Here is a 25605-nt window from a genome sequence, read left to right on the forward strand (position 1 = left end):
GCATCCCTAACTCCGTCGGGCGTTCCCGTTCGCTTGCGCTCCGACTCATGGGACACAGGGATGGGATACATTGCTTGTGCCGGCAGCTTTGATGCCACTAGCTTACTGCTCCTCGCTGATGCCCTCACAATCTGATACCGTATGCAGTAGCCTGGTCAATGGCTGCCGGTCCTGCTTGTGTCAACACCTTTGCGTGGTCAATCCATGCCTCCCCCCCTGCATCCACCGTCCCGCGCTCGGCTCGCGCGCACATGCCCCCCTGCCCCCCGCCTCCGCGGCCCTGCCCCCCGCGGCCCTGCCCCCACGGCCCTGGCCACACCACGACGAGCTGGTGCTGGTGCTGGAGTGCCCACTGGCCCCGCCACTGCAGCTGCGACTCAACGGCTGCCTCATCCGGGGCCGGCAGGCGGCAGGCATCCTGGCCTCGCCCGCACGTCTGCCCTGCTTCAGATGCTCGGGCGCTCAGTGCGACAACACATGCACAGCACCCCCCTGCTTCGCCAGCTACAGCCCTCCGCGCGGACACCCCCTGGCTCGCCGTCACTCCCATTCACAGCGACGCGCGTGTCGTGTCCGCCACATACTCTGGGTCCCGGTCCCCCCGCGCCTGGCCCCTCAGGCAGTCCGCCATACCCGCCAGGTCGGGATTGGACCCCAGCAGTGCCGCTGCCCTAGCCCGTGACGGGGTCACCAGCCCTGACAATGCCTCCTCATTGCGCGCCCCTGTCTGCGCTCCCTCTCCTGCCCCGCCATGCCTTCCGCTACTGTTACCGTCACTGCTACTGCCATCGCTACTGCTACTGCCACCGCTATTGCTGCTGCTACTGTCGGCGTCCAGTCCGAACAGCCGTGCCACCTCGTCCAGCAGTGCTACAGCCGCCTCGCTGCGCAGCAGCTGCGGGTGCGCCTCCAGCAGCTGCTGCCGGCCGGCGGGGCCGCAGCCAGCCAACAGGGCCTTAACCTGTGGACACATGTGTGTGTGTGTGTGTAGGAGTGATGGACAGGTGTGTTGGGCAAGCACACAAATGTGTGGCTTCACCTTGTAAACTGTCACCAAGGGTACCAGTATGTGAGAGCATGCGGGCGTGTGTGCATGTGTTCATGCCAGGTACCTGGTGACCTCCTCCTCCCTCGCCCAATGTCCACGCCTTATCACGCCCGCCCGCGGCCCCGCCGCCACACGCTCACGCACACGCGCACACGCCCTCAGCCACACGCACACACGGACACATACATTCGTATACACACACGCTCACACACACATGCACGCACACACACACACACTCACACACACACACACACACACACACACACACACGCACACCTGCTGCAGCTCCGCTCGCAGCCGCTCCGGCGGCAGTAGCAGCAGCGGCAGCTGCTGCGCCGCCGCGCGCGACACGTTCACATCGAGCAGCTCCTCCCGCAGCACCAACAGGCAGTCAGCCGCGGTGCCCAGCCGGGCGGCCACACGCACCTGCGCATCCCGCCATCATCACGGCTTTGCGTGAGAGTGGCATCTGGAGCCAAAAGCCATCTTGCCGATTTGTACTGACAGCCGCCTGCATGGCCCTGTGCCCGAGCCACACAGGGCGCCGGCAGCACCTGCCGACACTTCCCCTTGAGGCTGACACCCATGGCTGCACACGCTCCACGCTCCATCCATGCCAGTCGCGGCCGCCCAACCTAAGTACAGAAGCGTGTGCGACTTGCCCCACAGCCGCCTGCAGCCGCCACAACGCCACCACAGCCCACTTCACCCACCACGTCTGCGTGTCTGGCGCCCGGGCCGCCCGGCACCAGGTCGGGCATGAGCGCCGTCAGCTGCACCACATCCCGCCGCAGGTCGTCTTCAGACACACCCAGCTCCTCAGAGACAACCTGATGGAATCAATGTTAAGAGATCACAGCCGAATGTTGACAGGGCTCACTAGCACGCAAGGTTGCAGGGCACGTATGGTAATCGTGCGTGAGGAGTTGACACAGAGGGCCCCTGACCTTCCCCTAGCTGAGCGGACACGCCTTACGTATCCCCTTGAGGCGTTGGCAAACCCGCGTTACTACCATTGCCATAACCTCTTCATCGCCTGCAACTATGAGTCTGTGACCCACCCGCAGCGCGAGCGCCAGCTTGGTGTCGTTCGTCCACACCGCTGGTTCCAACAGGGTCGCGTCGGAGTGAATGAGGTTGCCATACGCGTCTGCGAGCCGCTGTTTCTTCTTGGTATGATAATCAATGGTAGACCACGGCACGCTGCTTGAAGTTGAGTCGCGCTGTATAGTAATACGAGCCGGATGTCGCGTTCCCTGGCTCGACCTGATACAGGACTTCATGAAACAAGAGTTTCGCTGTAGCAGCATTGCGTTCATAGCAAGGCGCAAGACTGCGAGGTGAACAAGAAGAACCAAGGTTTGGCACGATGGCATGCAAGTGCTGCTTGTCAGGTGCTGTGGATTTTCCCTTTCAATAGTGTATGCAAGGAGTGACGGGGGATGGTGATGTGTTTTGTGTCTGGTGTTCTTAGAGGGACTCACTAGGCGCGGCATGCGGTGCTGCAGTCAAGGCCGCACTGCCGCGCCGTGACACGCGTGGGCGACCCCATGCAGTGCCCTCGGCGCGTCGACAGACTTGAACTTTTCAAGACTTACACCACGACTACCCCTAGAATCGTGCAATCGGCTGTACACCACGCACTAATACAAACAGCGGGTGCGACGCATATGCGCGCAGAACCGCTCCATCCAATACTCAAATGCACACCGCCATCTTCAAGGTTCAAACGCAAACCTACCTACCGGGATACACGAAGCGCTTCCTCAGCGCTCCTGCCTTTCTTCCTACTCCTCAGGAGCAACCTCGCTGCGTGCTTTTTCCTTGAAACAAGTGCCACCCAGTCCTCTGGGTCACTCCTTGCCGTTCCCACCCCCTATCTAATTCCCTGCCTGCCTGCACAGTACTCAACACGCGGCTATCCACACCAGTACCCCTCACAAACCCAAGCTAGTAAAATCTATTCATCCGTGATACCGTACCATCGCTGCGCCTCGTCGCGGGAGCGTCTCCATGCGTCAACGCATCGCGCATCCCGCTTCCACTCTCACACACGCGCATCATACTGCCAACCGACCCGCGCCATACCTGCCGCGCGCACCTCCTTGTGCGGGGGCGGCGCTCGTGTAGGGGAGCGATTGCTTGGCTCGCACGGCCATTCGCCCACATAGGGAAGACACAAATGCAGATCACTCTAGACCTTGTAAGTATCCGGAAGAAGCCTCGCCCAGCCATGAATGTAGTCGAATTTCCCAGTCCACTGTGTTGGGGCTGCTACATGTGCCGCCTGCGGCCGCAAGCAGGCACGCACGGCCCTCCGCGGTGCAAGGAAGGTGGGAACCGGCTGCATGCAGGTCCATCACCACGCTGCCGCCGCTTCTGCACCAGAGCCGCTCGCCCTTGGGAGCGCTTAGGCCGCTGTCGCTGCTACCGCAGCCTCCGCGCCGCTCCTCGTCCTCTGCCTCTGACGCCAGTTCCGCCTCCGCGCATGCTTAGGCGTAGTAGGAGCCGGGGCCGGGCGTGTCCGAGCCAAAGCCCTTGTTCCTCTGCATGGGGCACACCACACACGCGCGGCAAGACGTGAGCGGTCTGCATCATGCATCACCCTGGGCGTTGTACCCGGGGTCTTCATGACACCATTCGGCCATCTGCCCCATACTTCGGTTTGCGCGCTCGGCACCCACCTTGCCCGTGCCGAAGCCCCAGCTGGGTGCGCTGGACTTGACAGACAGCTTCTGCGGCCCGATGGACGACACGAACTGGCTGGTCACGGGGCCGGGCGAGTTCTCGCCGAACGCGCCCTTCTCGTGCTCCTTCGAGATGAAGATCTGCGGCGCGGACACATCGCCATTTCACCACGTCAGTACAATTCATAAGATAGTGCAGCCCCCGCAGGGGCTCCGGCCGAGCGCTCCTCCCACCCGCCTCACCCAGACACCCACCCGCCGCACCGCCAGCCGCTTGCCTTTCACACCGCCCCCGCCCCCTCAGCCCCCACCCCCCAGCCCGCATCCGCCTCACCTTCTTGAACGCGTCGCGGTGCCCCGTGCCGATCTTGGGCGACGGCAGCGTCTTCTTCTGGCTCAGCGTCTGCTGCCCGATGGCCCCGTACGTCTTGTAGGTGCCGGCGCCCGGCACGTCCTTGCTCGGCGAGCGGTCGCGGAAGCGGTTCTCCGTGCCCTGCCGCCACGTGGGCGCGGTGTTGTGTTTGGAGTCCACCATGCGGCCAATGCCGCCCGGCTGGCGGTAGGTGTTGGGGCCGGGAGAGTCGCGCCCGCCTGCCGTCTTCATCAGCTCCTCGTCTAGCCACACCTGGGGGCACAGGGGGAGGAGGAGGAGAAGGACGAGGAGGAGGGGAATGGGCGTTTGGCTAGGTTGGCGCGGAGAGGTGGACGCGCTGGGGACGTGAGCCCGGGCCCGACGCTGCATGTCGGGGCGTCGTTCGCACCCGCACCACAATTCGCGCTAATCCCGTTTGGAAGCGCCGTGATCCTCGTTGGAGCTAGACATGTCTCCACCCCTCTGTCCATTCATCCGATGCCCTGTTGTTGCTCTGTGGGCGCCACCCCCGCCCCCACCCCCTGCACGCACCTTGCTTTGCTGGTCGCGCGTGGCCGTCCCAAATACGGCGCGTGGCGAGGTGGAGCGCTTGGACTCCTTCATGGGACCTAGACCGCCCTCCAGCTCATACGTGCCTGTGCAATGGTGGGCAGGTGGGGTCAAGCCGGAGCAGGGGTGCGCCACAGCGAGCGGGGGGGGTGCCGTGGGTGGCTGCAGGCAACCGCCATATACCGCATGCACGTGCAGAAACGGCAGGTAGGCGCTGATGTGCAGCCCTGGTGCGTTAGCCTGTATGTGTGCATATGCCCCTTTCGCGTGCAGTCGATTGTTGGCTTCCTGAAAAACAGCCTCCCTGCTTGGAGCGCCTGAAGCAAAGGACCCGGGCTTACCAGGGCCAGGGGACCCAGACCGTGCCGACCGGGCACGACCCGACGTGCCAAAGCCTGGCGCCGTGGACGAGTTGTACTTGGACTCGGGTTGGGGTCCGATGGCCGACTGCGGTGAGGCAGGTGGAATGGCGTTAGCGTAGAGCCAGGCGGGGCACACTTTCTGATGCAATTATGCCCATGCCTTTGATGTTTGCACCCGTTTTGCAGGACCCGACTCACGTATGTCTTGTAGACCGGTCCTTGGGAGTAGCTGACGTGCATCGCCCGCGTCTGCTCCTTACTCAAGTAGAGCTGCAAAGAGGCGCAGGGAAACACTTAGAGCCGACTCCATCGATAACAGCGGTCGTAGCGTGCACTCACCTTCCCCGTGGTGTCACGGCCTTCCGTTCCAAAGCCCCACTGAGGCAGCGACTCATTTTGGCTCTTCACTTGGCTGCCGAACCCCGACCGCAGCATCCTGCAGCCAGCGCCGTCCGAGGACAATAGAGTTAGAGACCCACTAGAATCTGACAGAAGTATGCCTGCTTGTTGGACCCTCTAGGCTTGGAAGAGGTGTAATGTCGCCTCACCGCGTTGTGGGATCCTCGCGAGCCATTTTAGCCTGTTTCCTGAGACTCTGTGGTAATGCGGCAGTTCTGGTTACTAGAGTAGGCCCTAGTGGCCTTTGGGGGCCCGTAAACGCGGCCGGGTTTGTCAGCGGATGCAAATGAACAAACTGTGAGCGCTGGTTGATTCAGACTTAAGTGTATCTAGATGTATGAGCAAGCGCAATAGAGGAAAGGAAGTGTTTACGGGCGTGTTGTGGGAGGAGGCATCGTAACTTCGGAGACTTAGAATGCGATGCACGCCACCTCTGCCCAAATGAAATGTGTTTTTGGATTCAAGGTCGATTGTGCTACAGTCAGCAGTTTAGCCTCCAAGATGCCTGACACTCTGCGCGGCGGACAGGGTTTCGCTGAGCGGCGCTTCTGTTCCCTGGCACCGTTGTGGGGATTTCTGCCCCTGACTCAGGCACAGGCACATACCGAGGACCGAGGCCACTGATGCGGACTTACAATAGGACGCCATCCGAGCTATGCAGCTGGTGAGGGCAGCCCGCAGCACCACGGCACACCCATCCCTACGTAACGTCTGATCACCGACCCCTGCGTGTCGCCGCTTCAACCTGCACGACCGCAACGTTTCTTTGCAGCCAACTGACGGCACACCCCCGTCATCCCCACTACATCCTCGGCCCTCATGCCGCCAGCTCGGCGCGCACGAACTTGTATGCCAGCGACCACTGCGGCTGCGCCAGGTCCAGGGGCGTGCGGCCCTGCGCGTTGGCTGCGGCGCGGTCCGCCCCCGCGCCCAGCAGGCAGCGCACCACCTCCACGTGCCCGCGCATGGCCGCCCAGTGCAACGCGGTGTTGTCACCCTGGCGTGCACACCACACATCCAAGGGGGAGGGGGGCAGCAGGGGGAGGTGAACCCCGGACGTTCGTGTGCGGCAGTAATTGGGTGTGCGCGTGGACGTGCAAAATGCCCAGGCACTGAGCGGAGCAACAAAGCGGTTAAAGCTGTTGACATGTGTGCCCTGCGCCAATGGTTTTTCAGTCCCTCGTCCTGGCCCCTAGCCCCCGTCCCTCCAGGCCGCCTCCACCCACTCGCCCACCTACCCACCCACCCACCCACCCACCAGGTCGATGGCGTTCACGTCCGCGCCCCTCTCCAGCAGGTAGCGCACCTGTAGGGGTGGCAGGCAGTGACCCAGTGCGGTTAGGGCGCCGCGCATGACGCCACTTCAGAGACGGGCATGGACACAAAGGCTTGTGGCTAGCAGCGAATAGCATCCATGGAGGCCCGAGCACAGAGGGCTGGACTGGGCATGGGGGCAGGCGGCACAGCGCGTGTCGCTGACTGTGCTGAGCACGCAGAGGGCTTGCCGTGTGCAGGTGGCCGTTGTGGGCGGCGCGAATGAGCGGCGTCTCCTTCATCTGCGGGGAAGGTGAAAGGGCGATATCCGGCATGGGCGGCATGGCGAGTCGTACTAGGTCGTGGCGTGCACTGGACGTCACACGCGCCACACCACAGCAGGTATGCAATCCCCCTTTTCCCACTGGACGTTGGCAATGATGTAATCACACCTATTCTCCACCCCCGAACGGCTAACCCGCCTCCCCTACACACACAACGGCGAGCATGCCCGCGCCCTGCAGCCCCCCAGCCCCCCCTCCCCCACCCACCCACCACGTTGCGCTGCTCGATGTGCGCGCCCTCATCCAGCAGCAGCGCGACGCACGACTTGTGGCCTGTGGGCAGGACGGGTGCCGCAGTCGTCAGCAAGCCCGAGTGGGAGAGGGGAGGTGGGCTGGCGGCGCCGAATGGGGGTATGCAAACGTGTGCCGCGGCACGCACACAGGCAGTATCATTGTCGCTGCCGCTGAACGGCACTTCCACCGTGGTGCCCCGCCCCTCCTCCCACGCGCCGCTCCTCCACCCCTTCTCCTGCCCTCCCACGCCTCACCGTTCCCTGCCGCCAGCAGCAGCGGCGGGTCTCCGCAGTGGTCTGCCTCGTTGAGCGGCGCGCCCTCCAGCACGTGCTCGCGCACCCAGTCGTACTGGCCGTCCACACAGTCGCGCCAGATGTTCGACTTCTCCGGCACGAACTTGCCTGCGGGGAGAGCGGGGAAGGGAATGGGAAGGGTTAGTTCATCCCGAAGCCAAAAGGGCAGGGGGAGGGGGGGGGGGTTATATGCCCGAGGGGGGGAGTGACAGGAGGGGAGCGTGGCATGGGGTTGGGAAGGGCGGGCAGGGACCCCGCTACGGGCTGTGACACTACTGGGCAAGCCTCGGTTGAAGGGCGCAATGGGACGGTGGGGCACCGTGCGCGAAGCGAGTTGGTCAAGCGGGCGGGTGCGGCCGCCGGGGCGCCACCCGCGTTATTGGACAGTGCGCAGCGCACAGACACCGCCGGCTCAAGACAAGTCGAGCCACAATTGGAAGCACTTCACTTATGGTCCCGCAAGCGCGGCGCGACCAGCCCAGCCAACGGTGCATACCTGAAAGCAGGTCGAAGGGCATAGCTGCGCAGTGCTCGCAACAGCTTCCTGCGTTGGGAGTTGGGTGCTGGGCTAGGGGGCGGCACCACTGGCGCTTGAGTAATGCCGAGTTGCTGAAAGAAACTATCGCGGCAAAGGAGCGGAGGAACCCTAGCACATTGAGTATCTCTTGGAGTGGCCAAACAGCCCAGGCCCTGCCGTGTGCATGGGCACGAACCCTGGCGTTTCCCCCCGCATATGTATCCCAACCCCGAAGCCCCTCGAACCTGTGATTTCCATGTCCTGTCCCAATGCTTGCACGTATACTCTTGCGGCATGGGGCAGGTGTTAACCGCGAAAGTCAAGCGAACACGGCTGCATGTTAGACGTACATCTCCGGTCGCGTGCCTCGTCGGTCAGGGAAGCCAGGCCACGCACAATGTGCATTTGCGTATGTGGCGACTCATGGCTATATTCAGTGCATGTCTCGCACAACAGGGCCCCCTTCACAACCTTCCGCGTCCAGCCCCCAGCAGTCTTCCAGCTGTCGAGGCAACTTCCCATTCAAAGGGAACAATTTTCTGACGCCCTGCGCAACCATTCTTGTTGCAGCTTATACACACACCGTCACTGCATATATCGAGTTTTGCCCTTGGCGCGTAGATCAAGCAGCGCAGCAGCTACTACTAGGTCGCCTGGACTGGTGTGCCAACGAGTAGGCTACAAACGCCACATCCGCTCGTTACTGCATTCTCGCTGCAAACACAATACCTGACTCATTAGCGAGGAATCAAAGCGAGCTTCAGCGACCAGCTCAAACACTGCGGTCCTATCACCTGCCGCTTACCTCTCCACGACCTGAAAAATTTGTACAGTTGATGGAAAAGGTGCTTTGGACAACGCACGAGCCGCGCCAGGCAGGGGAAGAAGCGTGAAGTTGATGGTCATTTCTAACGGGGCACAGGCGGGGGCCTCTGGTATTCAGAATGGAGCGGCAAACAGCGGCGGATCCGATGGCGGAGGAGCCAGTACATCGGGACGTAGCAGCCCAGCAAATACATCTCCAGCGCAGCGGACGCGGACGGTCGACATACAAGGCGGCAAGCTCTTGCTACTGGTGGTATTCGTAGGACTCTCGCTCCTAAGCTACAAATATGTGCACAGCGGTGAGCAGGGCAAAACTTAAGAGTGATAGGGATAGCAGGGGAAACGGACACGGACACGCGGGGACGTCACGCGGCAGCCGGGTTATCGGCTTTAGAGCAGGCCAGGCTTCGGGTGAGACAGGCTACCGTCATACTCTGAGTAACCAATCCTGCTACATTAATGCACGTACAGGGGAGCTATCACACTTCGTGATGAAGATTAAGGTACGGGGCCTGAAGGTGTAGCGGCAGCGCAGCACAAGCTCATGGCTTGCAGAACTGTGTAACACCGGGTGCGCCGGCTGGCGAAGCGGCCACAGTGGCGCAGCTCGTTCTGCGACTCGTCTACATGTGCAGTACCGCAGAAAACTTTGTATGAACACGCTGTCCCTGGCAAGCCCTGCGCCTGTGTGTGCGCCGCATTCACGTGCCTCGCCGTGTCACCACAACACCGCGCATTGCTCTCCACCTGATCGCAGGAGAACCCCCTCGGCTCGCTACATGTATTCCTATTGTTCCACACCTTTGCGGTGGTGCTGCTGTTTCCAGTCATGCTGCTGCAGGTGGGTAGTGGGTGGTCGGGGATGGGTGCGGCGGGGCGCAGGCGCCGCTACCACCCACCACTTCTGGCCCCGGCGCTACGTCGGGCTCCGGTCTAGAGCATGAGTGCATGAGGCAGGGCGGGGCACGCGTTGACTAGCGCAGCACGCCTCAGGATTGGTCGCATACGCTCTGCACTGGTGCACGTGCACACACACACACACACACACACACACACACACACACACACACACACACACACACACACACACACACACACACACACACACTCGTGTCCGCACCCGTGTCCACAATGTGGTCGCGCATGGTTGCACTTCAGCAGCCCCACACCACCCTCGCCACCCCGCTCACACGCACCCACCCACCCACCCAACCACCTACCCACCCGCCACTGCCTGTTTCTGCTCCCGCTCCCGCCCCTCAGGCCATCACGGGTGCGCTGTACGGGTTGTATGCGGGCCTGGTGGTGTCGTGGCTGGCCAGTGCGGTGGGGCAGGCGCTGGCCTTCCTGCTGGGGCGCTACCTGTTCCGGGCCTCGGTGAAGTCCTACCTGCTGCAGCGAGTGCCCAACTTCCCGCAGATCGTGAGTGGAGGCATGGGAGGGAGGGGGCTGGGAGGGTGGGGTGGGTGGGTGGAAGAGTCGGGTGGAGGCGCTGGTGGCTGGCGGCGTGGTGCTGGCTTGCCACCGCGCACTGGAGGGGCGGGTGTGCCACGTCGCAACGCGATGGCGCCGCCCGCACCCTCACACCTGACACCTGACACGCTCTATCTCGGTCTGCCTCTCTTGCTGGCACGTGTGCAGGAGGCGGCCATCAAGAAGGAGGGCTGGAAGCTGATGTGCCTGCTGCGGCTGTCGCCCATCCTGCCCTACAACATCCTCAACTACGCCGCCGCGCTCACGCCCATCTCGTTCCTGGCCTACACGCTGTCCTCCGCCGTGGCCATCATACCCTGGACCTGCCTCTACGTCTACCTGGGTGCGTGCAGGGGATGGGAGGGGCGGGGTGCAGCGGGGCGGGGGGGGGCGGGGCGGGGCGGGACGGGGTGGCCCCGGGCAGCGGGGCGGGGCCGGACAAACACGCCGAGTACGTGTGTCGGGCTAGCCTTAACGGGGAGGGATGCAGGCGAGAGCGTTGGCCCTGGCGCGGCCTCTTCGTTGACCTCGCTGCCTGCACACCGCCCGAGCTTAATCTCCATCTAGCGAGAGCTGCACCCTCTGCCCACGACCCCGTCCTTATTCCCGCCTCGTCGCACCTGCACTTGCACCTGCTGCCCCTCCACTCGCCCACCTCACCACTTCCCGCCCTTCCGCATGCCGCTGTCGTCGCCCCCAGGCACGCTGTCCACGCACGTGCTGGCGGAGCTGGCCCGCGGCAAGCTGGTGACGCAGTACCCCTACCAGCGGGTGGGCGGTGCGGGCGCAGAGGCTGGAGGAAAGGCGGGTATGACGTATCAGGTGAGAGGAGCGGGCGGGCATAGGAGAATGGAGGAGGCGGGGGACGGGAAATGGAGGAGCCGGTGGCAGGAGGACGGAGGAGCCGGGGACAGGAGGACGGAGCAGGGGGCAGGAGGCGGGAGCAGGCGGGGGCAGGAGATGGGGGTGCGGACAGCAGTGGCAGGGGCCAAGGGCTGAGGATGGGGACGGAACGGGGCGGGGGGAGGGTTGTGGCAACATGAAGCGTGGCTGGAACGGGGTGGTGGGGCGCGGCCAGGCGGGTGGTGGAGCGCGCGGGCGGGTGGGTACGTGGGTTCGTGGGGCAAGGCAGGTGGAGCACTGCCAGTCTGGAAGGAAGGGCAGCACTTCAGGGTTGAGGTTTAAGGGGAACGCCATGCCGGTTGGAAGTCGCTTCCGTGGCGCACAGGAGCATGCAGCTGTCGCCTGGAGCTAGCTGCCCTGGCCTTTGGGTCCCCGGCCACCGAGCGCCAGCATGTTGTCCGGGCCGCTGACAACGCGGAGTGGACTGACTCGTTCCCCCACCTGCGCTGTTCCCGCCCGCCCGGCCGCAGATGATGATTAGCTCGGCGCTCTACATGACGCTGCTGGTGGTGACCATAGTGTACGGCTACGTGCTCAGTAAACGAGCCATCACGTCCGTCCTCAAGTCGGTGGCGGACACGGGGGCGGGGACAGGGCCGGAGCCGGCAGCGGGCGGCGGGTCCGGGGTCACGGACGTTGAAATGGCCACGGCGGGCAAGGGGTGAGCTCCCGCATGACGGCGCCTGATCGCGCATGTGTGTGACAGGGTGGGGACTGCGGGGATTAGGAAAGATGGCGTATGGTTGTCATTACCGTTGCGCTGCGCTGATGACGAGTGATGTGACCTTTTACGATATGTGTTCGTCCCGAGGAGAGTAGATTGGTGATTGCCGTAAGGCGGTAACCTGAAGCACTCAGGCATGCTCCGGGCAACGCTGCAGACAGTTAGGTAGGGTTTGATGCATGGCAATCGTAGACAAGGACAACATCAGTTCGAGGTTCGATGACTTTCATGCAAACGCGAGTAGGTTATCTACTACAGGGGGAAACCCGCTACATGCACGCGCGTACTAGATTGGGCGGATGGGGGGTGCTGGTGTGCTGGTGTGTGCGACGCGGACTTGTAGGTAGCTAATACCGGAGACTCGAACCACAATTCCTAATTGCTGACCAATAACCATTCGACGCGACAATTACAAATTCGCTTGGAGTGGCGCTGTGTTAGTGGAGGCGTTGCTGGTGTCTGTCATGTACACGGAGACTGCGGTACGCAAACGGAAGCAGGAGAGGCAGCGGAGTAAAGCTGCTGCACTTCGAGCAGGTGCTGCACAGCTGCAGCCTTGTGTTGGTTGAGTTGTTGAACGTAAAAGAATCTTGAACGCATGCCATGGCGGCGGCAATAAACACAAATTCTCTGAGCACTGCTTCACCACCCGCCTGCTCCCGACCTATCGCCGCCGCCGTTCGTCCACCGCATGCACCCTTCACATCACGAATTTGCACACGCTAACATGTCACCTTAGCATAAACCATCCATTACTAACCCGTGCGGCCCGTGGTAATGCCCGTTCACGCCACATCCCTGCCTCTACCCAAGCACAGGCCAGAAACGCATCCAGCCGCCTCCCTCCATGCCCCGCATGCCTGCTAGTGCGTGCTCGAGTACACGCTGCACCACAGTGCCATGCCTGCCTGCCCCGCCGAGTGCCCTAGCGCCGCCCCAGCCACGCCCTAGTACCGCGACCGCACATTCGCCGCCCGCTCGCCTTCTCACTCACACGTTGTAGAAGCGGTACACGATCTCGTGGTGGTACGTGTCCTGCGGGGTGTGTGGGCGTGGGTGTTCCACAGGATTCAGGCAAAATGCGACTTGAATTTCGGACGGGCATACACATGCGAGATGCATGACACACGCGCTGGTGAGGGTGGGATGCTGGTGCAGGAGGGCGCGGGCAGCAGTGGAGCAGGCGCCAACAGCTACCGAGCGAACTCACACATTGAAAACCCCGGCCCGCGGCCCCGGTCCCATCACAACTCCGCCCCTGCGCCGCACCTGGGGCTGCAGCACGATGCTGGGAAACTTGGGCTCGTTGATGGCGTTGGGGAAGCCCTGAGTCTCCAGGCACAGCCCCGCGTGCTTGCCGTACCGCACGCCGCCCTTGCCCACCGTGGTGCCATCGAGGAAATTGCCAGCTGGGGGGGAGGAGGGGTGTGGGGTGTGGGGGGACGGGAGAGGGAGAGGGGTGAGAGTGCCGCGGTCTGACGTGTGCTTGAAGATGGCGTCAGGGATTGATCGTGGTGGGCCGTGTCCGCACTGGCTGGTAAACCCTAAAACCGCACCCTGCGGTCCCACAGCCTGCCACAAAGCTCTGCATGCGCGTGATTACCCGCAGCCGCCATCTAGCAGCCAGGCCCATTGCGATGACTACGGCAAATAATGACACTACCGGTATATGTAGGGCCCATCGCAGTGCCCATCCTAGTGCCCATCCTAGTGCCCATCCTAGTGCCCATCCTAGTTTGCCCATCCTAGTGCCGATCACACCGCTCGGGTGCTCACAGTAGAACTGCACGCCGGGCGCGGTGGTGAGCACGTCCATGGCTCGGCCGCTGCTGGGGTCCACCAGGGAGGCGGCCAGCTTGGGCCTGGCGCCGTGGGGAGGATGAGGGATCGAGGGGAGGGAAGGAAGCAAGGAGGGAGGGAGGGAGGAAGGGATTATGTGCCCAAGCCCAGCGAAAACGTGCCATCATCATCAGAAAGCCCATCCAGTCACGGGGGAGGAGGAATAGGAGCGAAGGGCCGGCGAACCAGGAGGTGCGGCAGGTCAGGTGGTGGAGAGGGAAATGGGAGGTGGAGGATTGGAGGGGGTACCGCGCTGCCGGTGGAAGCAGTGGAGGCTGGGGAAGCCAAATGAAACAACTGCATTGACCGAGCGAACAGGGAAGCAGCTGCGCTTACTTGTCTGACGCCATGCCGTTCTTGGTGATGAACTTGGCCTGTGTGCAGCGAAGGTGTGTGACGGGGGTGGGGGCAGGTGTGGGCGGCGGTGTGGGCAGAGGGGTGAGCGGGTGTGGGTGGGTGTGTTGAAAGACCGCTCCACACGGCCACACACGCTCTGCCTGCGTTTCCTCTTTGCATCACGCTCTCAAGCATGTTGCACCTGCCCTCTCACACGTTTTCACACGTTCTCATACACGCAGGCACGCCCCGGCCTCCCTGCTGCGACACGCGACGCCTGCCGAGCGGCCCCAGACCCAGACCCTGCCGGCGCCCGCACCTGCGGCCCCATGCCGAACAGAACGAAGTTGTGGTCGTAGCCGCCGGGGGCCGCGCCAGGCACCTGGCGGCGGCGGAAGGGGGGCGGGCCGGACACACACACACACACACACACACACACACACACACACACACACACGCTGTCTTTGCGCAACGTTTTCCTTGTGCTCTTTAACACACACGCTGTGAGACATGCGCTCTGAGACACACGCATGCACATACCGCAGCAGGAGCACGGAGGCAAAGGCAAGCCAGGATGCAGGTGCATACGAGAACAAGCGGTGTTCCCAGAGCGCGCGCGCACTCTCGCAGGCATTCATGCAAAATATCTGCTGCTTCGCTTCATTTCGCCACGCCATCACCCGCTCCCTGCCAGGCCTCACGCTCCCCCTTCGCTCGCGCGCACCTTGTCAATGCGGCTGCCGATGGTCTGTGGCGCCGTGAAGTCAAAGGGCGTGCCCGCCACCGGCGCGATCTCGCCCGTGGGGATGAGCGTGGCCCCCACCGGCGTGTAGTGGTCGGCGCCCACCAGGCGCAGCGTGTGACCCAGGATGGAGCCCGAGGCGTGGCCGGCCAGGTTGAAGTAGCTGTGCTGCGCGATGTTGACTGGGAGGCGGGCAGGACAGAGGGGAGAGAGGGGTGGAAAGAGAGGACTGGGTACCGGCAGCATTCGCACGCAGCGTTTCCAGCACACCACCACGCTATGCCGCCCGCAGCCCTGCCCGCAGCCCTGTCCTTCCTTTCGTTATGGCCAACCTCTTGACAGGGCTCGGGCACATACAGTACTCAACCCCTTGCCGAATGATGCACCCGGTCCGCTCTCTGACATGCATCCTCCTGTCCTCCCACGCTGTTTACCTCCCCCCCCCCCCATGGTGCGCCCCCCCTGCCCCCGTGTCAGTCGCTCACCCGGCGTGGCCTCGTCTGTGGTGGCCACGATGCTTGTGTGCAGCTCGTTGGAGTGGCGCAGCAGCGTGTAGGTGACCTGCACGTGCAGCGTGCCGGGGTAGCCCTGGGCACATGGGGGGAGGGCAGAAGGAGCAGAGGGGGTTGGAGGGGAGAAGGAGCGTAGAGGAGAGTCAGAAGGGAGAATTAGAGGGGAGGGGCGCAAACCGTTGATGGCGATGGGGCGAGGAGAGGCGGAAAGAGGGACAGAAGTGAGGGGTGGACACGTGAGCAGTACCCGCCAGCCCCGCGGCCCACCGGTCTCCCATTTGCTCCCCGACACCCGAGGTGGCCATGCAATCCGTGGCGACAGCTCGTGCCCCGCTCCAATAATAACCTCCCTCATTCCACTCCCCTCCAATGCTCCCACCTCCTCTCCCTCGGGGCTGGTGTAGTGCAGCTGAACCGACTCATTGCCGTCGTGGTCGTGGACCTTCCGACCCTCCCAGCGGCGCTTGTGCAGACCCTTCAGGCCACCTGCATGCGGAGGGAGCGAACGCGTTTTAAAGGTGCGCTTCAGTGAACGGCCGCGGTTGACCCTTAAGAACTGTCAGCACTCGTCACCTCGGACAGTCTCAGGCATCTACGCCGCTCACGACAACAGTGACCGCATGAAGCCGAGCCCTCCCCGGCCCTCCAGCAAACCCCCTACTAGAGCACTGCACAGAGCCTGGCACAGGTCTTGCACTCCGCCTGCCGTGTCCACTGCAGATGGTGCCCCGCCCCGCCCCGATCTCCAGTCCGGCCAGGTCACCCAGTCCCCCGCTCTCATGGCCCCTTCCTTCCCTCCTCCCCTCCCTCCTCCCACCCCCGCTCCCCCCTCCCCCCTCCACACGCACACGCACACACACACGCACACACAGACGCACACACACGCACACACACACACAATTGTTCCGTTTGTTCTTTGTTTCACACACACACACACACACACACACACACACACACACACACACACACACTCACACACACACTCACATACCATGCAGTGCGTTGGGGCCGTTGTTGGCGAGCAGGCGGTAGTCAACGCCGCCCAGCGAGAACTTGGCGCCGGCGATGCGGTTGGCCACGCGGCCCACCACCACACCGAAGTAGGTGACGGGGTTGGCGGTCTGCGGTCGTGCGTGCGTGCGTGCGTATGTGTAAAGTTGGAGGAACGGAAGGTGCGTGAGCGAGGGAGCGAGCGGCGGCGTCAATGCGGAGGTGGGATACGGGGAGCCGGATTGGGGGAAAGATGAATGGGGAGCTTGTGGCGCCGGAATGATTTTAGTGCTGGAAGGTGGGAGTGTGACATATGGTGGGAGTGGTTGTGCACGGGCGTGAACTCAGGACCGTACTGACCACCCCAACAGCCCGTGGCACCCCTGGTTTTGCGCTCCAGCCCCCGGGCAGCTGTGTTGCCCACACGCATGCGCACCTCATACTCATCCACACTTGCGTAGCCGAGCACCACATCCGCCTTCTTGCCCGCTTTATCCGGCACAACGACCTTGAGGATGGCTGCACCAAACGTGGAGACGTGCACCTCCATGCCGTTTGCATTCTTTAGCTTGAAGACCGGCAGGCTGGCGTGCCAAGACGAGCTTTGTGCCCGGAGGCCCCGGACTTTAAGAGCAGCGAGTGCTGCAAGGGCCACGCTCGAGCCAATAAGCACGCCCGCTAGGATCCTCATGGCTATTCCGTTAGTCCCAGCCAGTGTAGGTGCAGCTTAAAAAGGATTCGATAACTAGCAGGCTCACAGACGCGGGGCGTAGGAACAATTTGTCAAGCAAGTTGGTATCCAGCAAGCACCAATGCCGTATTTGCCATAACACTTTGACATGCAAGACCGCTGAGCCAGCAGGCGAGCAGGAGTTGAGAAACTTGCGCCCAACCGCAACGCCAACCCATGCGCAATTCGGGGCCCGCGTCATAATGTGGTTGCCTCGTACATAAATACTTGCAATTGACACCTTGCTGTATTTGCACCTGAAGAGCTGAAACTGAAAGCCTCTGCGTCCGCTTAAAGACTAAATCGATCCAGTTTAGACCTCTCGAGTGCACCGTCGAGATAATGGCGGAGGAATACGACCTCGTTACGCTGGGCGCTGGCTCAGGCGGCGTACGCGCCTCCCGCTTCGCTGCCACCCTCTACGGCGCCAAGGTGCAGTGTTAGCGGTCGGGGTGCCGGCCACAACGTTGACACGCAGCTTCCTCAGGGAAGGGAACCCGCAGCACCACATCCGCCTGCAGCTCCCATTCGTGAACACGGCAATCTGCCTGCAGGTGGCGTGCGTTGAGCTGCCGTTTGGCTTCGTGTCCAGCGAGACGGTTGGCGGCGCCGGCGGCACGTGAGTGGCACGCCCGTGTGGGTTGGGTTGGGTTGGCCGGGCGGCCTCGACAGCTAGCAAGCTAGAAACCAGCGCCCGATGTCGAAATCTGAGTGACACGGAATGCCGCACGGGAATGCCGCTTGTGCAGAGATTGGAGGGCTGGGAGGCTGGCAGCGCCAGGGCAGGGGTACCGTACCGTATTTCCATGAGCGGCCATCCATCCTCCCGTTCCCCTCCACCTCCACCTTCCCACCCCATCCACAACTCCTGTCCCACCTCTTCCCCTTCCTACCCCTGACCCCCGGCCCCATATCTTGTGCTCTCGCACACGCTCTCACACGCCACCACGCCACGCAGCTGCGTCATTCGCGGCTGTGTGCCCAAGAAGCTCCTGGTGTATGGCGCCGCCTATGCGGAGGAGTTTGCGGACGCACGCGGCTTCGGCTGGGCGCTGCCGGCGGCTGGCGCCGGTGCGGAGGGCGGCCCCGCGCACGACTGGGCCTCACTCATGAAGCTCAAGGTGTGTGCGGCGTGGGTGGCGTGGGTGGCATGTGGGGTGTGGAGGGATGGGGGCTTGGGGTGTGGTGGAGGGGTTGATGATGGGCGGTGCTGGGCTGGGCTGCGTGGGCGCGCATGTGCGGGTTGTGTGCATGGAAGAAGCGGCGGGTCGGCTCCTTGTCAGATCACCAGCGTCATGGTCTCAACACGTACTCATAATGGTGCCGTCATGCCGCACGAAACGCACACAGGAGAAGGAGATCACGAGGCTCAACAGCACGTACGGCAACATCCTCAAAAACGCCAACGTGGCGCTCATTGGTAAGGGAAGGGGTGTGGGGGGGTGTCAAGGTTGCGCTGCTTGTACCGTGCATCATCAGGAAAGCACACTGAAAGGGGGAGCACATAGGGTAGGGTCCGAGGGCTGTGGCTGCAAGGGCGGTCCGGCACGGGATGCCTGCGATAACACCTCCCGCCACATCGCATACCACGTACACACACACACACACACACACTTTTCCCCTTCTCGAGTTACCTACACAGTCGTTTTGTTTCCAGCTAACGTCTTCCTCCCTCGTGTCGCACACAATCTCCCACGCGCGCAGAGGGCCGCGGTGCGCTCAAGGACGCCCACACGGTGGAGGTGACGGCGGCGGACGGCTCCGTGCGGTTGCTCAAGGCCAAGCACGTCCTCATCGCCACGGGCGGTGTGGCCACCGCCATCCCCATGGAGGGCGCGGTGAGGGAGGCCGGGCACGTGGGGCAGGGGCATGTGGGGGCCGGGCGGGGGGGGATGCTGGATCCGGATTGGTCTGGTCCGCTTCGTCTCCGCTTCCTTATATGAGCGAATTACAGTGGGTTACGTTAAGGCTGGTATCTACCCCCCCCTTCATGTTCCGCAAGATGGTCTACCGTCTACCACTTCCTTAACTAATCATGAATGTAACCCCCCCCCTTCCCCGAAACACGCACAACCGCGCGCAGGAGCACGCCATCATGTCGGACGACGCGCTGGCGCTGCAGTCGCTGCCGCCCGGACCCATCGTGGTGCTGGGGGCGGGGTGAGCGGAGGGCCCGAGGCCGGGAAGGGGTGCAAGGCGGAGAGGGGATGGAGCCCTGGGGGAACAGCTGGGGGGGGGGACAGTTGGGAGAACAGCTGGGGGGACCACTGGGATGGAAGGGCGGTTGGCAGGAGACCAAGGTGTCGGGTGTGGTGGCTGGACGACAAGGGCCAGGGTAGGCCCGAGGGCCGAAGGCCGAAGGGCTGTCGCTTTCACGCATACCTCGTCACTTTGTCACTTGCACGCGCGCCCTCCTGTCATGTGTGACCACCTGACGCAACACAACGCAACACCACCAACCGCCACGCCAACCACCATGCCCTCGATTTACCACCACGCCCTCCGCAGCTACATCGCCACCGAGTTCGCGGGCATCTTCCGCGGCACGCACGCCGCCCAGTACGCCGTGCACCTCATGTTCCGTGGGGACAAGGTGCTGCGCGGGTGAGTGCGCGCGTGGCTGGGAGTGCTGGTGTGTGCTAGTGTGTATCAGTGCTTTTGTGCGCTAGCGCGTGCTAGTCCTAGTGGTTGATGGTGGAGTGCTGGTAAGGCGCGGGGCAGTTGCGGGCAGCGCGAGAGGGCGTGGGGGTGTGCGGAGACGGATGACGGCGTGTCGTGGGGAAGCCCCGCCGGTCGTGCTTGCGCGTTCTCGCCACTGGGACAACCTGTGACTTCACAAAACTGTCCTCCACGCCACACGCACGCCGCCACAGGTTCGACGAGGAGTGCCGTGACCAGGTGCAGGACAACCTCACCCGCCGCGGCATCCACCTGCACCCCGGCTGCAAGCCCACCAAGTGAGCGCGCGCGCGCGTGCCATGGGGAGCACAGGGGGAAGGAAACATGTAACGCGCCGCGATTCGGCGGTGTACGTGCAAGCATGGGTCAGTGTTTGATGAACCCTCCAGCCCACATCTCCGCACCCCTGCACACCCCTCACACACCGCTCACACAACGCCAAGTCTTGCAACCCACCCGTGACCCCTGCCCCCCTGCTCCCCTGCTCCTCCCCCCCCCCCGCCTCCAGGCTGGAGAAGCACGGCGAGGGCGACCTCACGCTGCACTACACGGACGGCACCGGCGCGGCGCAGTCGCTCAAGTGCGGGCTGGTCATGATGGCCACAGGCCGCAAGCCGCGTGTGGACGGCATCGGGCTGGAGGTGCGTGTGTGGGGGGGGGGGGGGGGCGTGAGACTGTGGGGGGGGGGGCGTGAGACTGTGGGGGGGGGGGGCGTGAGACTGTGTGTGTATGGCTGTGCGGGGATGTGTGAGCTTGCACTTGAGGAGACACGGGAAGGTCTGTGTCTGCGTCTCTGCGTGTATCAAGGGGAGCACACTCGAAACGCCTAGTTGTGTGGATGTGTGGGTGGGTGGAAATGATAACGCCAGGGGCCGCCCTCTGTCATCCCTCTTCCTTTCGCTACTGCCGCCACTGCTGCTACCGCCACTGCTACTGCTGCTGCTACTGCCACAGGCTGTGGGTGTGGCGCTGGACGGTCAGGGTGCCATCAAGGTGGATGAGTTCAGCCGCACCAACGTGCCGGACGTGTGGGCGGTAAGTGAGAGCGAGATAGGGTGTGTCAGAGTGACGTGTGTGTTCGTGTGTGGTATGGGAATACCAGGGGAGAGCTGAGCGGGTGCTGGGGGTGGAGGTGGCTGAGGGCCCGTTGGGAGGCTGGCGGCGGCGTGTGGCGCCCAGCGCTCTCCGCAACCAAACCCACGATGGCGATGCGCTGTCACTGCACCTCCACCCGCCGCCACCTGCTGCTGAGTACAGATTGGCGACGTGACCAACCGCATCAACCTGACGCCAGTGGCGCTGATGGAGGGCATGGCCTTCGCCAAGTGAGTGGTGCAGTGCAGGTCTGCAGTTACGGCAGCATTCACAAAACCCGGGCCCCGAAGGGAGCGCTCACTCGTGCCCCTGGCTATGCACGTGCGCTAGTGTGCGCTACATGCTCCTGGCGCAGCGCACGCTCCTCCACTCCCGCTCCTCCTTCTCCTCCATCACTGCCACCCCCACCCCCACCACAACCTGCCCCTCCTCCTCCTGCTCCTGCTCCTCCGCAACTGCAGGTCGTGCTTCGGCGGCGAGCTGACCAAGCCCGACTATCGCAACGTGGCCTCGGCCGTGTTCTGCCAGCCGCCCCTGGCCACTGGTGCGTGTTCGTGTGTGTTTTCGTGGGCGTGTGCGTGTGTGTATGTGTTAAAGAGCACAAGGAAAACGTTGTGTGTATGTGTGTGCGTGGGCGTGGGCGTGGGCAGGGGGTGGCAGAGGGACGGGGGTAGTTCATTCCAATCCCAAAATAAACGGGGAAGTAGGAGGCGGAAGACACGCGCCGCAGCGACACGCACGGCTGAACGCAGGTGTTGCTGCTCACACCACGCGTGTCGCATTCCCATGGCGCCGGGCTCATGCCCTGCGCTCATGAGTGTGCACCCCTACTCGAGCTGCCGCTGCCGTGCTGCCGCTGCCGCTGCCGTGACTGACACTTGCTCCTTGCCGATCTGCCAACGTGCCTACTTGCCTGCTTGCCTACGTGCCTGCTTGCCCGCTGCTGCTGCTGCTCACTGCTGCCCGCTGCGCAGTGGGTTACACGGAGGAGCAGGCGGTAAAGGAGTTCGCGGGCAACATCGACGTCTACGTCAGCCGGTTCCGGTGCGTGCGTGCATGCGTGCGTGCGTGCGTGCGTCCGTGCATGTGTGCGCGTATTGGGGGCCGAGCTCGTCACACCCTCCTTGCCCTCGCCACCAGTCGCCCGTGTTGCGCCGCTCCTCGCCACCACCTGCGTACCGTATGCCTGTCGCTGTCCTGTTGAATTTCTTACGGCTTGCAAACGCAATGCATTTTCTTGTCGCAGGCCGATGAAGTACACGATCAGCGGGCGCGAGGAGAAGACGCTCATGAAGCTGATCGTGCACGCCGAGAGCGACGTCGTGCTGGGCTGCCACATGTGGGTGTGCTTGCGGCTGGACCCCATTTGCGTGTCTGAGTGTGTTAAAGAGCACCCTGATCCTCCCGCCCTTTCCTCCGCAAAACACACACACACACACACACACACACACACACACACACACGCACACACACACACACACACATTACCCCTACACACTCGCAGGGTGGGCCCCGACGCGCCCGAGATCATGCAGGGCCTGGCTGTGGCTCTCAAGTGCGGCGCCACCAAGGCCCAGTTCGACTCCACGGTGGGCATCCACCCCACGGCGGCGGAGGAGTTCGTGACCATGCGCAGCCGCAGCCGCCGCGTGCCCGCCACCGGCACCAGCAAGCTGTGAGGCAGGAGGGGAGGCAGGAGGCGGCGGCGCAAGGCACGCGGAGCTGCGCGGCTGCTGGTTGGGCGTTGGGCTGTGTAAGGGTGAGCGCGTGGACGAACGTATGGTTGGGGGTGTGAGCTGAGCACATGCGGTGGGTTGAGGCTAGGCATCAAAAGCCAGCGGGCCGACTCCATGTACGGTATGTTGTCGGAGATTAGCATGGGGCTTCCTTGCATGGCATGGCGTGGCATGGCGGTTTCGTTGCATGGGGGGCCGCTGTGGTGAAGAAATCAAAGCGCTGTGAGCGAGTGACGGGGGCATATGCAAGCCCAGGCGAGGAGCTAAGGACCACATGACACGCACAAGCACGGTATGCCGTGCATTTTGGGTTGGGCGGCCGACTGCGGCAGGCTTGAAGACAGGATTGTGCACCCGTGCTTGAAGTGGACTCACGTTGATGCTACACGGTGTTGAGGCTGTGCACGGCCTACTGTTACATACAGTGGGGTCGCAACAGCATTTCAGCTCGCCACCAGCTCAGTTCGCCCCAGCCTCAGGTGCTCAGCCTCATGTCGTGATCAACACTACACATCCGCTCTGGTCACGGTATTACTGGTAACGGGGGGCTGGGCAGTCTCCGGCGTGGGGGCGACGTATTTCCATGATCGTCGGTGCCTGGGCTGGGTGCAATTTTGTTTATCCGGCCGCAACTACATTAGGCACTTGCTTTGCCATTTTCATGTCCCATATACGTCCCATATACATACAGTGGGGTCACACGTTCGGCTGACCTGAGGCGCGTGGGTGGGAGGTCGTGGAGGGAGGTTGGCATGGGACAAACCCATGCAACCTGCTGGTGCACAGCGCAACAGAGCCGAAGAAGGGCAAGGCAGAGCAGACCAGGCAACAGCTCCACAGCAAACATCCACGCGTCAAGGACATGCAAGTGACGACCGTCAAACCAGACAGCCGCCCGCGCAGTCAGTCACAGCCGCAGCAGCCCTCGGCCGCCCCGCTGGCCCGGCCTTGCGTCGCCCGCCCTGCCGCGCGGCGATCACTGTGCACAGGTGCGCAAAGTAAGCTTTGAGCTTCTTGAAATGACTTTCCCTACGATGCCGACTTCGCCTGACGTCGGCAAAGACGTTGGCCTTTGATGACGGAGCCCGTGGGTCGACGGTCGGCTGTAGACCGGAACTGGGCGAACCGCGTCTTCTCAACGCTTTTGCTTGTACAGACTGCTTACTCCAAACATCTTTGCACATACTGCATTTCAGGATCTGCACGCAAGCAACGAGAGCTAGCGAGCTTTTCGCCGGTTTGCCGCGCGGTCGACAGAGGGCCCGAATCGTTATCTGAGCGCGACGCTGCGAGCAAGCGCGGCGACAGCAGCAACAGCAGCGCGGAGGGCTTTTCTTCAGAGGACCTGCCGTTTCCGCTGCCGGCGAGCGAGGAGGAGGCAGAGGCGCAGTTGCGTCGGGAGCTGAGGAAGAGCGCGAAGATGGACCCGCAGGGCCGCAAGACGGTGGAGGTGCGTGGGAGGGCGGGCACAGAGAACAAGGAGCGACAGCAACGGGACTTTATCTGATGATGGCCGGAGAAGGGGAAAGCTGGCAGCAAAGGGGATAGGTGGGAGCAGGAGGGAATGGTAGCTCAAGCCTTACGGAGCCAAGCCCGCTGCTTCCCACACCTGCTAGCCGCGACACCCGCCGTCCACGCTCCACTTCCTCGCTCCTCTCCATCAAGCGCACACTGCCGCCATGCGTTGACCTACTAACGCGTACATCTTACACGCACGCATGCACAAACGCTCATTTTGTGCAGGTGACGGAGGTGGACATAATCGAGGGGGAGGAGGGCGAGCCCGGCTCTTCCACAATGGGCACACTGGCCGGCACAGCCGCCGGCGCCGTCATGGCGGGCGGCCTGGCGGCGGCGGCGGCGATGGGCGCGCCGGCGGCTCTGGCCGCCGCCACATTGGGAGCTATTGTGGGAGCTGTGGCGGGGGGCGCTATGGGCAAGGAGGTGAGTGAGGGGGGAGCAGAAGCGGTGCTTAGACGTGCGGTGTTACTGCCGAACTGGTGTGGGGGTAGCTAGCGGCGTGGGGTAGCGGTGGGGTGCTGCTGGTAACGCCCAGACCCAATCTGCAGGAGCAGACCTTCACTGCTGCCCTGCTCCCCACGCCGTGACCCCTTCTCCCCCATACTGACCCTCCCCCTCTCCCTCTTCCCCCCAGGTCCCCCGCGGTGTGGACGGCGACAGTGCCATGGAGTACGACCAGCCGGCGGCCATTCAGGCGGGCAGGGAGCAGGAAACGCAGGCAAGCGCTGGCCGGGTAGGGCGGGAGGAGGCGGAGGCGGTGTGGGGCGGGGCGATGGAAGGCAATACCAGCGCACACCGCCCCTGCAGCCTTGCACGTGCCTGTCAGAACCATTCGCCCCCGTCCGGCAGCCAGTCCAGTCCTTCAGTCCTTCAGTCCAGTCCTTCACCCACCGCCTCCTTATTCCGTACTTGCTGCCGTTCTCCCTGCCCCCTGCTTGCACTTGCTAAACGCCTTCACGTCCTGCCGCTCCCCTACCTGCCCACAGGACGCACTGACTGAGACTGTGTCCGGCTCGCTCGACCAGCCGGCCCCGGGCGCCGCGGGTGGCGGCCCCAAGCGGGAGGAGTATCATGGCCGGCCCACACCTGGCGAGCACGAGATCGTGGACGTCAAGGGCGACAGCCAACACCACAAGAAGTAGGCGTGGCGGCGGTAGCAGTGGCGGTAGCGGTGGTGGAAGCAGCAGAGGGTAGCGAGTGAGGGAATAGGATGCGCGACGCGTGTGAAGTTATGGGAAAGGGGTATGGTTCACTAGAAGCCGGTGGTAAAGGTGTTTTTAGGGAGGGGGCATGCATGCTTGTGGCTGTGGTGGGGAGATGTTGGCGTGAAGGCGTTATGTGGGCGGGTGGAGGGGGAGACGCCGTGACTGCGCGTGTGTGTGATGCCGCTTAATTTAGCAGTTGTGGACTCGCCTGTGCCCTTTGGGCATTACGAATGGA

At 63.1% G+C, this 25605-nt stretch overlaps 7 protein-coding genes across 8 annotated transcripts; 3 read left to right on the top strand and 4 right to left on the bottom strand.

Moving 5' to 3' along the window:
• Positions 1-4: 4 nt before the first annotated feature.
• CHLRE_06g261850v5 (uncharacterized protein) lies at positions 5-2450 on the bottom strand. The gene is made up of 4 exons (XM_001696263.2): positions 2110-2450; positions 1762-1878; positions 1325-1474; positions 5-961 (listed from the first exon to the last, which is right to left on the bottom strand). Exons 1-4 carry the CDS (start codon positions 2329-2331, stop codon positions 551-553), a joined length of 900 nt encoding a protein of 299 aa, XP_001696315.2. The 5' UTR covers positions 2332-2450; the 3' UTR covers positions 5-550.
• A 54-nt stretch (positions 2451-2504) lies between these two features.
• CHLRE_06g261900v5 (uncharacterized protein) lies at positions 2505-5790 on the bottom strand. Its single transcript, XM_001696262.2, has 8 exons — positions 5568-5790; positions 5359-5455; positions 5218-5289; positions 4999-5104; positions 4640-4743; positions 4070-4360; positions 3733-3876; positions 2505-3594 (listed from the first exon to the last, which is right to left on the bottom strand). Exons 1-8 carry the CDS (start codon positions 5591-5593, stop codon positions 3541-3543), a joined length of 894 nt encoding a protein of 297 aa, XP_001696314.1. The 5' UTR covers positions 5594-5790; the 3' UTR covers positions 2505-3540.
• Positions 5791-6037: 247 nt separating this feature from the next.
• Positions 6038-8450, bottom strand: CHLRE_06g261950v5 (uncharacterized protein). Its single transcript, XM_043062806.1, has 6 exons — positions 8040-8450; positions 7505-7651; positions 7228-7289; positions 6924-6974; positions 6677-6724; positions 6038-6415 (listed from the first exon to the last, which is right to left on the bottom strand). Exons 1-6 carry the CDS (start codon positions 8059-8061, stop codon positions 6236-6238), a joined length of 510 nt encoding a protein of 169 aa, XP_042923512.1. The 5' UTR covers positions 8062-8450; the 3' UTR covers positions 6038-6235.
• Positions 8451-8550: 100 nt separating this feature from the next.
• CHLRE_06g262000v5 (uncharacterized protein) lies at positions 8551-12342 on the top strand. Its single transcript, XM_043062807.1, has 7 exons — positions 8551-9184; positions 9357-9388; positions 9643-9726; positions 10149-10307; positions 10527-10701; positions 11059-11180; positions 11732-12342. Exons 1-7 carry the CDS (start codon positions 8959-8961, stop codon positions 11924-11926), a joined length of 993 nt encoding a protein of 330 aa, XP_042923513.1. The 5' UTR covers positions 8551-8958; the 3' UTR covers positions 11927-12342.
• Positions 12343-12344: 2 nt separating this feature from the next.
• On the bottom strand, positions 12345-17280 carry CHLRE_06g262050v5 (uncharacterized protein). The gene is made up of 10 exons (XM_001696260.2): positions 16841-17280; positions 16406-16535; positions 15794-15900; positions 15388-15490; positions 14885-15084; positions 14480-14542; positions 14161-14198; positions 13762-13847; positions 13255-13394; positions 12345-13020 (listed from the first exon to the last, which is right to left on the bottom strand). Exons 1-10 carry the CDS (start codon positions 17093-17095, stop codon positions 12976-12978), a joined length of 1167 nt encoding a protein of 388 aa, XP_001696312.1. The 5' UTR covers positions 17096-17280; the 3' UTR covers positions 12345-12975.
• Positions 17281-17381: 101 nt separating this feature from the next.
• Positions 17382-23072, top strand: CHLRE_06g262100v5 (uncharacterized protein). Its single transcript, XM_001696527.2, has 15 exons — positions 17382-17566; positions 17689-17753; positions 18093-18255; positions 18485-18554; positions 18839-18972; positions 19218-19294; positions 19643-19738; positions 20008-20091; positions 20322-20454; positions 20768-20848; positions 21071-21138; positions 21370-21452; positions 21883-21952; positions 22155-22247; positions 22413-23072. The coding sequence occupies exons 1-15, from the start codon at positions 17477-17479 to the stop codon at positions 22585-22587; spliced, it is 1482 nt and encodes a 493-aa protein (XP_001696579.2). The 5' UTR covers positions 17382-17476; the 3' UTR covers positions 22588-23072.
• A 377-nt stretch (positions 23073-23449) lies between these two features.
• Positions 23450-25601, top strand: CHLRE_06g262150v5 (uncharacterized protein). 2 transcript variants are annotated; one of them, XM_043062808.1, is made up of 5 exons: positions 23450-23633; positions 23841-24094; positions 24388-24588; positions 24800-24883; positions 25152-25601. In XM_043062808.1, the coding sequence occupies exons 1-5, from the start codon at positions 23507-23509 to the stop codon at positions 25305-25307; spliced, it is 822 nt and encodes a 273-aa protein (XP_042923514.1). In that variant the 5' UTR covers positions 23450-23506; the 3' UTR covers positions 25308-25601. The 2 variants fall into 2 exon arrangements, with proteins under 2 accessions (XP_042923514.1, XP_042923515.1); XM_043062809.1 differs by lacking the exon at positions 23450-23633 and having other exon boundaries at positions 23670-24094.
• Positions 25602-25605: the final 4 nt, after the last annotated feature.

This window comes from Chlamydomonas reinhardtii, chromosome 6 (assembly GCF_000002595.2).
Source record: "Chlamydomonas reinhardtii strain CC-503 cw92 mt+ chromosome 6, whole genome shotgun sequence".
In the NCBI taxonomy this organism is placed as follows: Eukaryota; Viridiplantae; Chlorophyta; class Chlorophyceae; order Chlamydomonadales; family Chlamydomonadaceae; genus Chlamydomonas; species Chlamydomonas reinhardtii.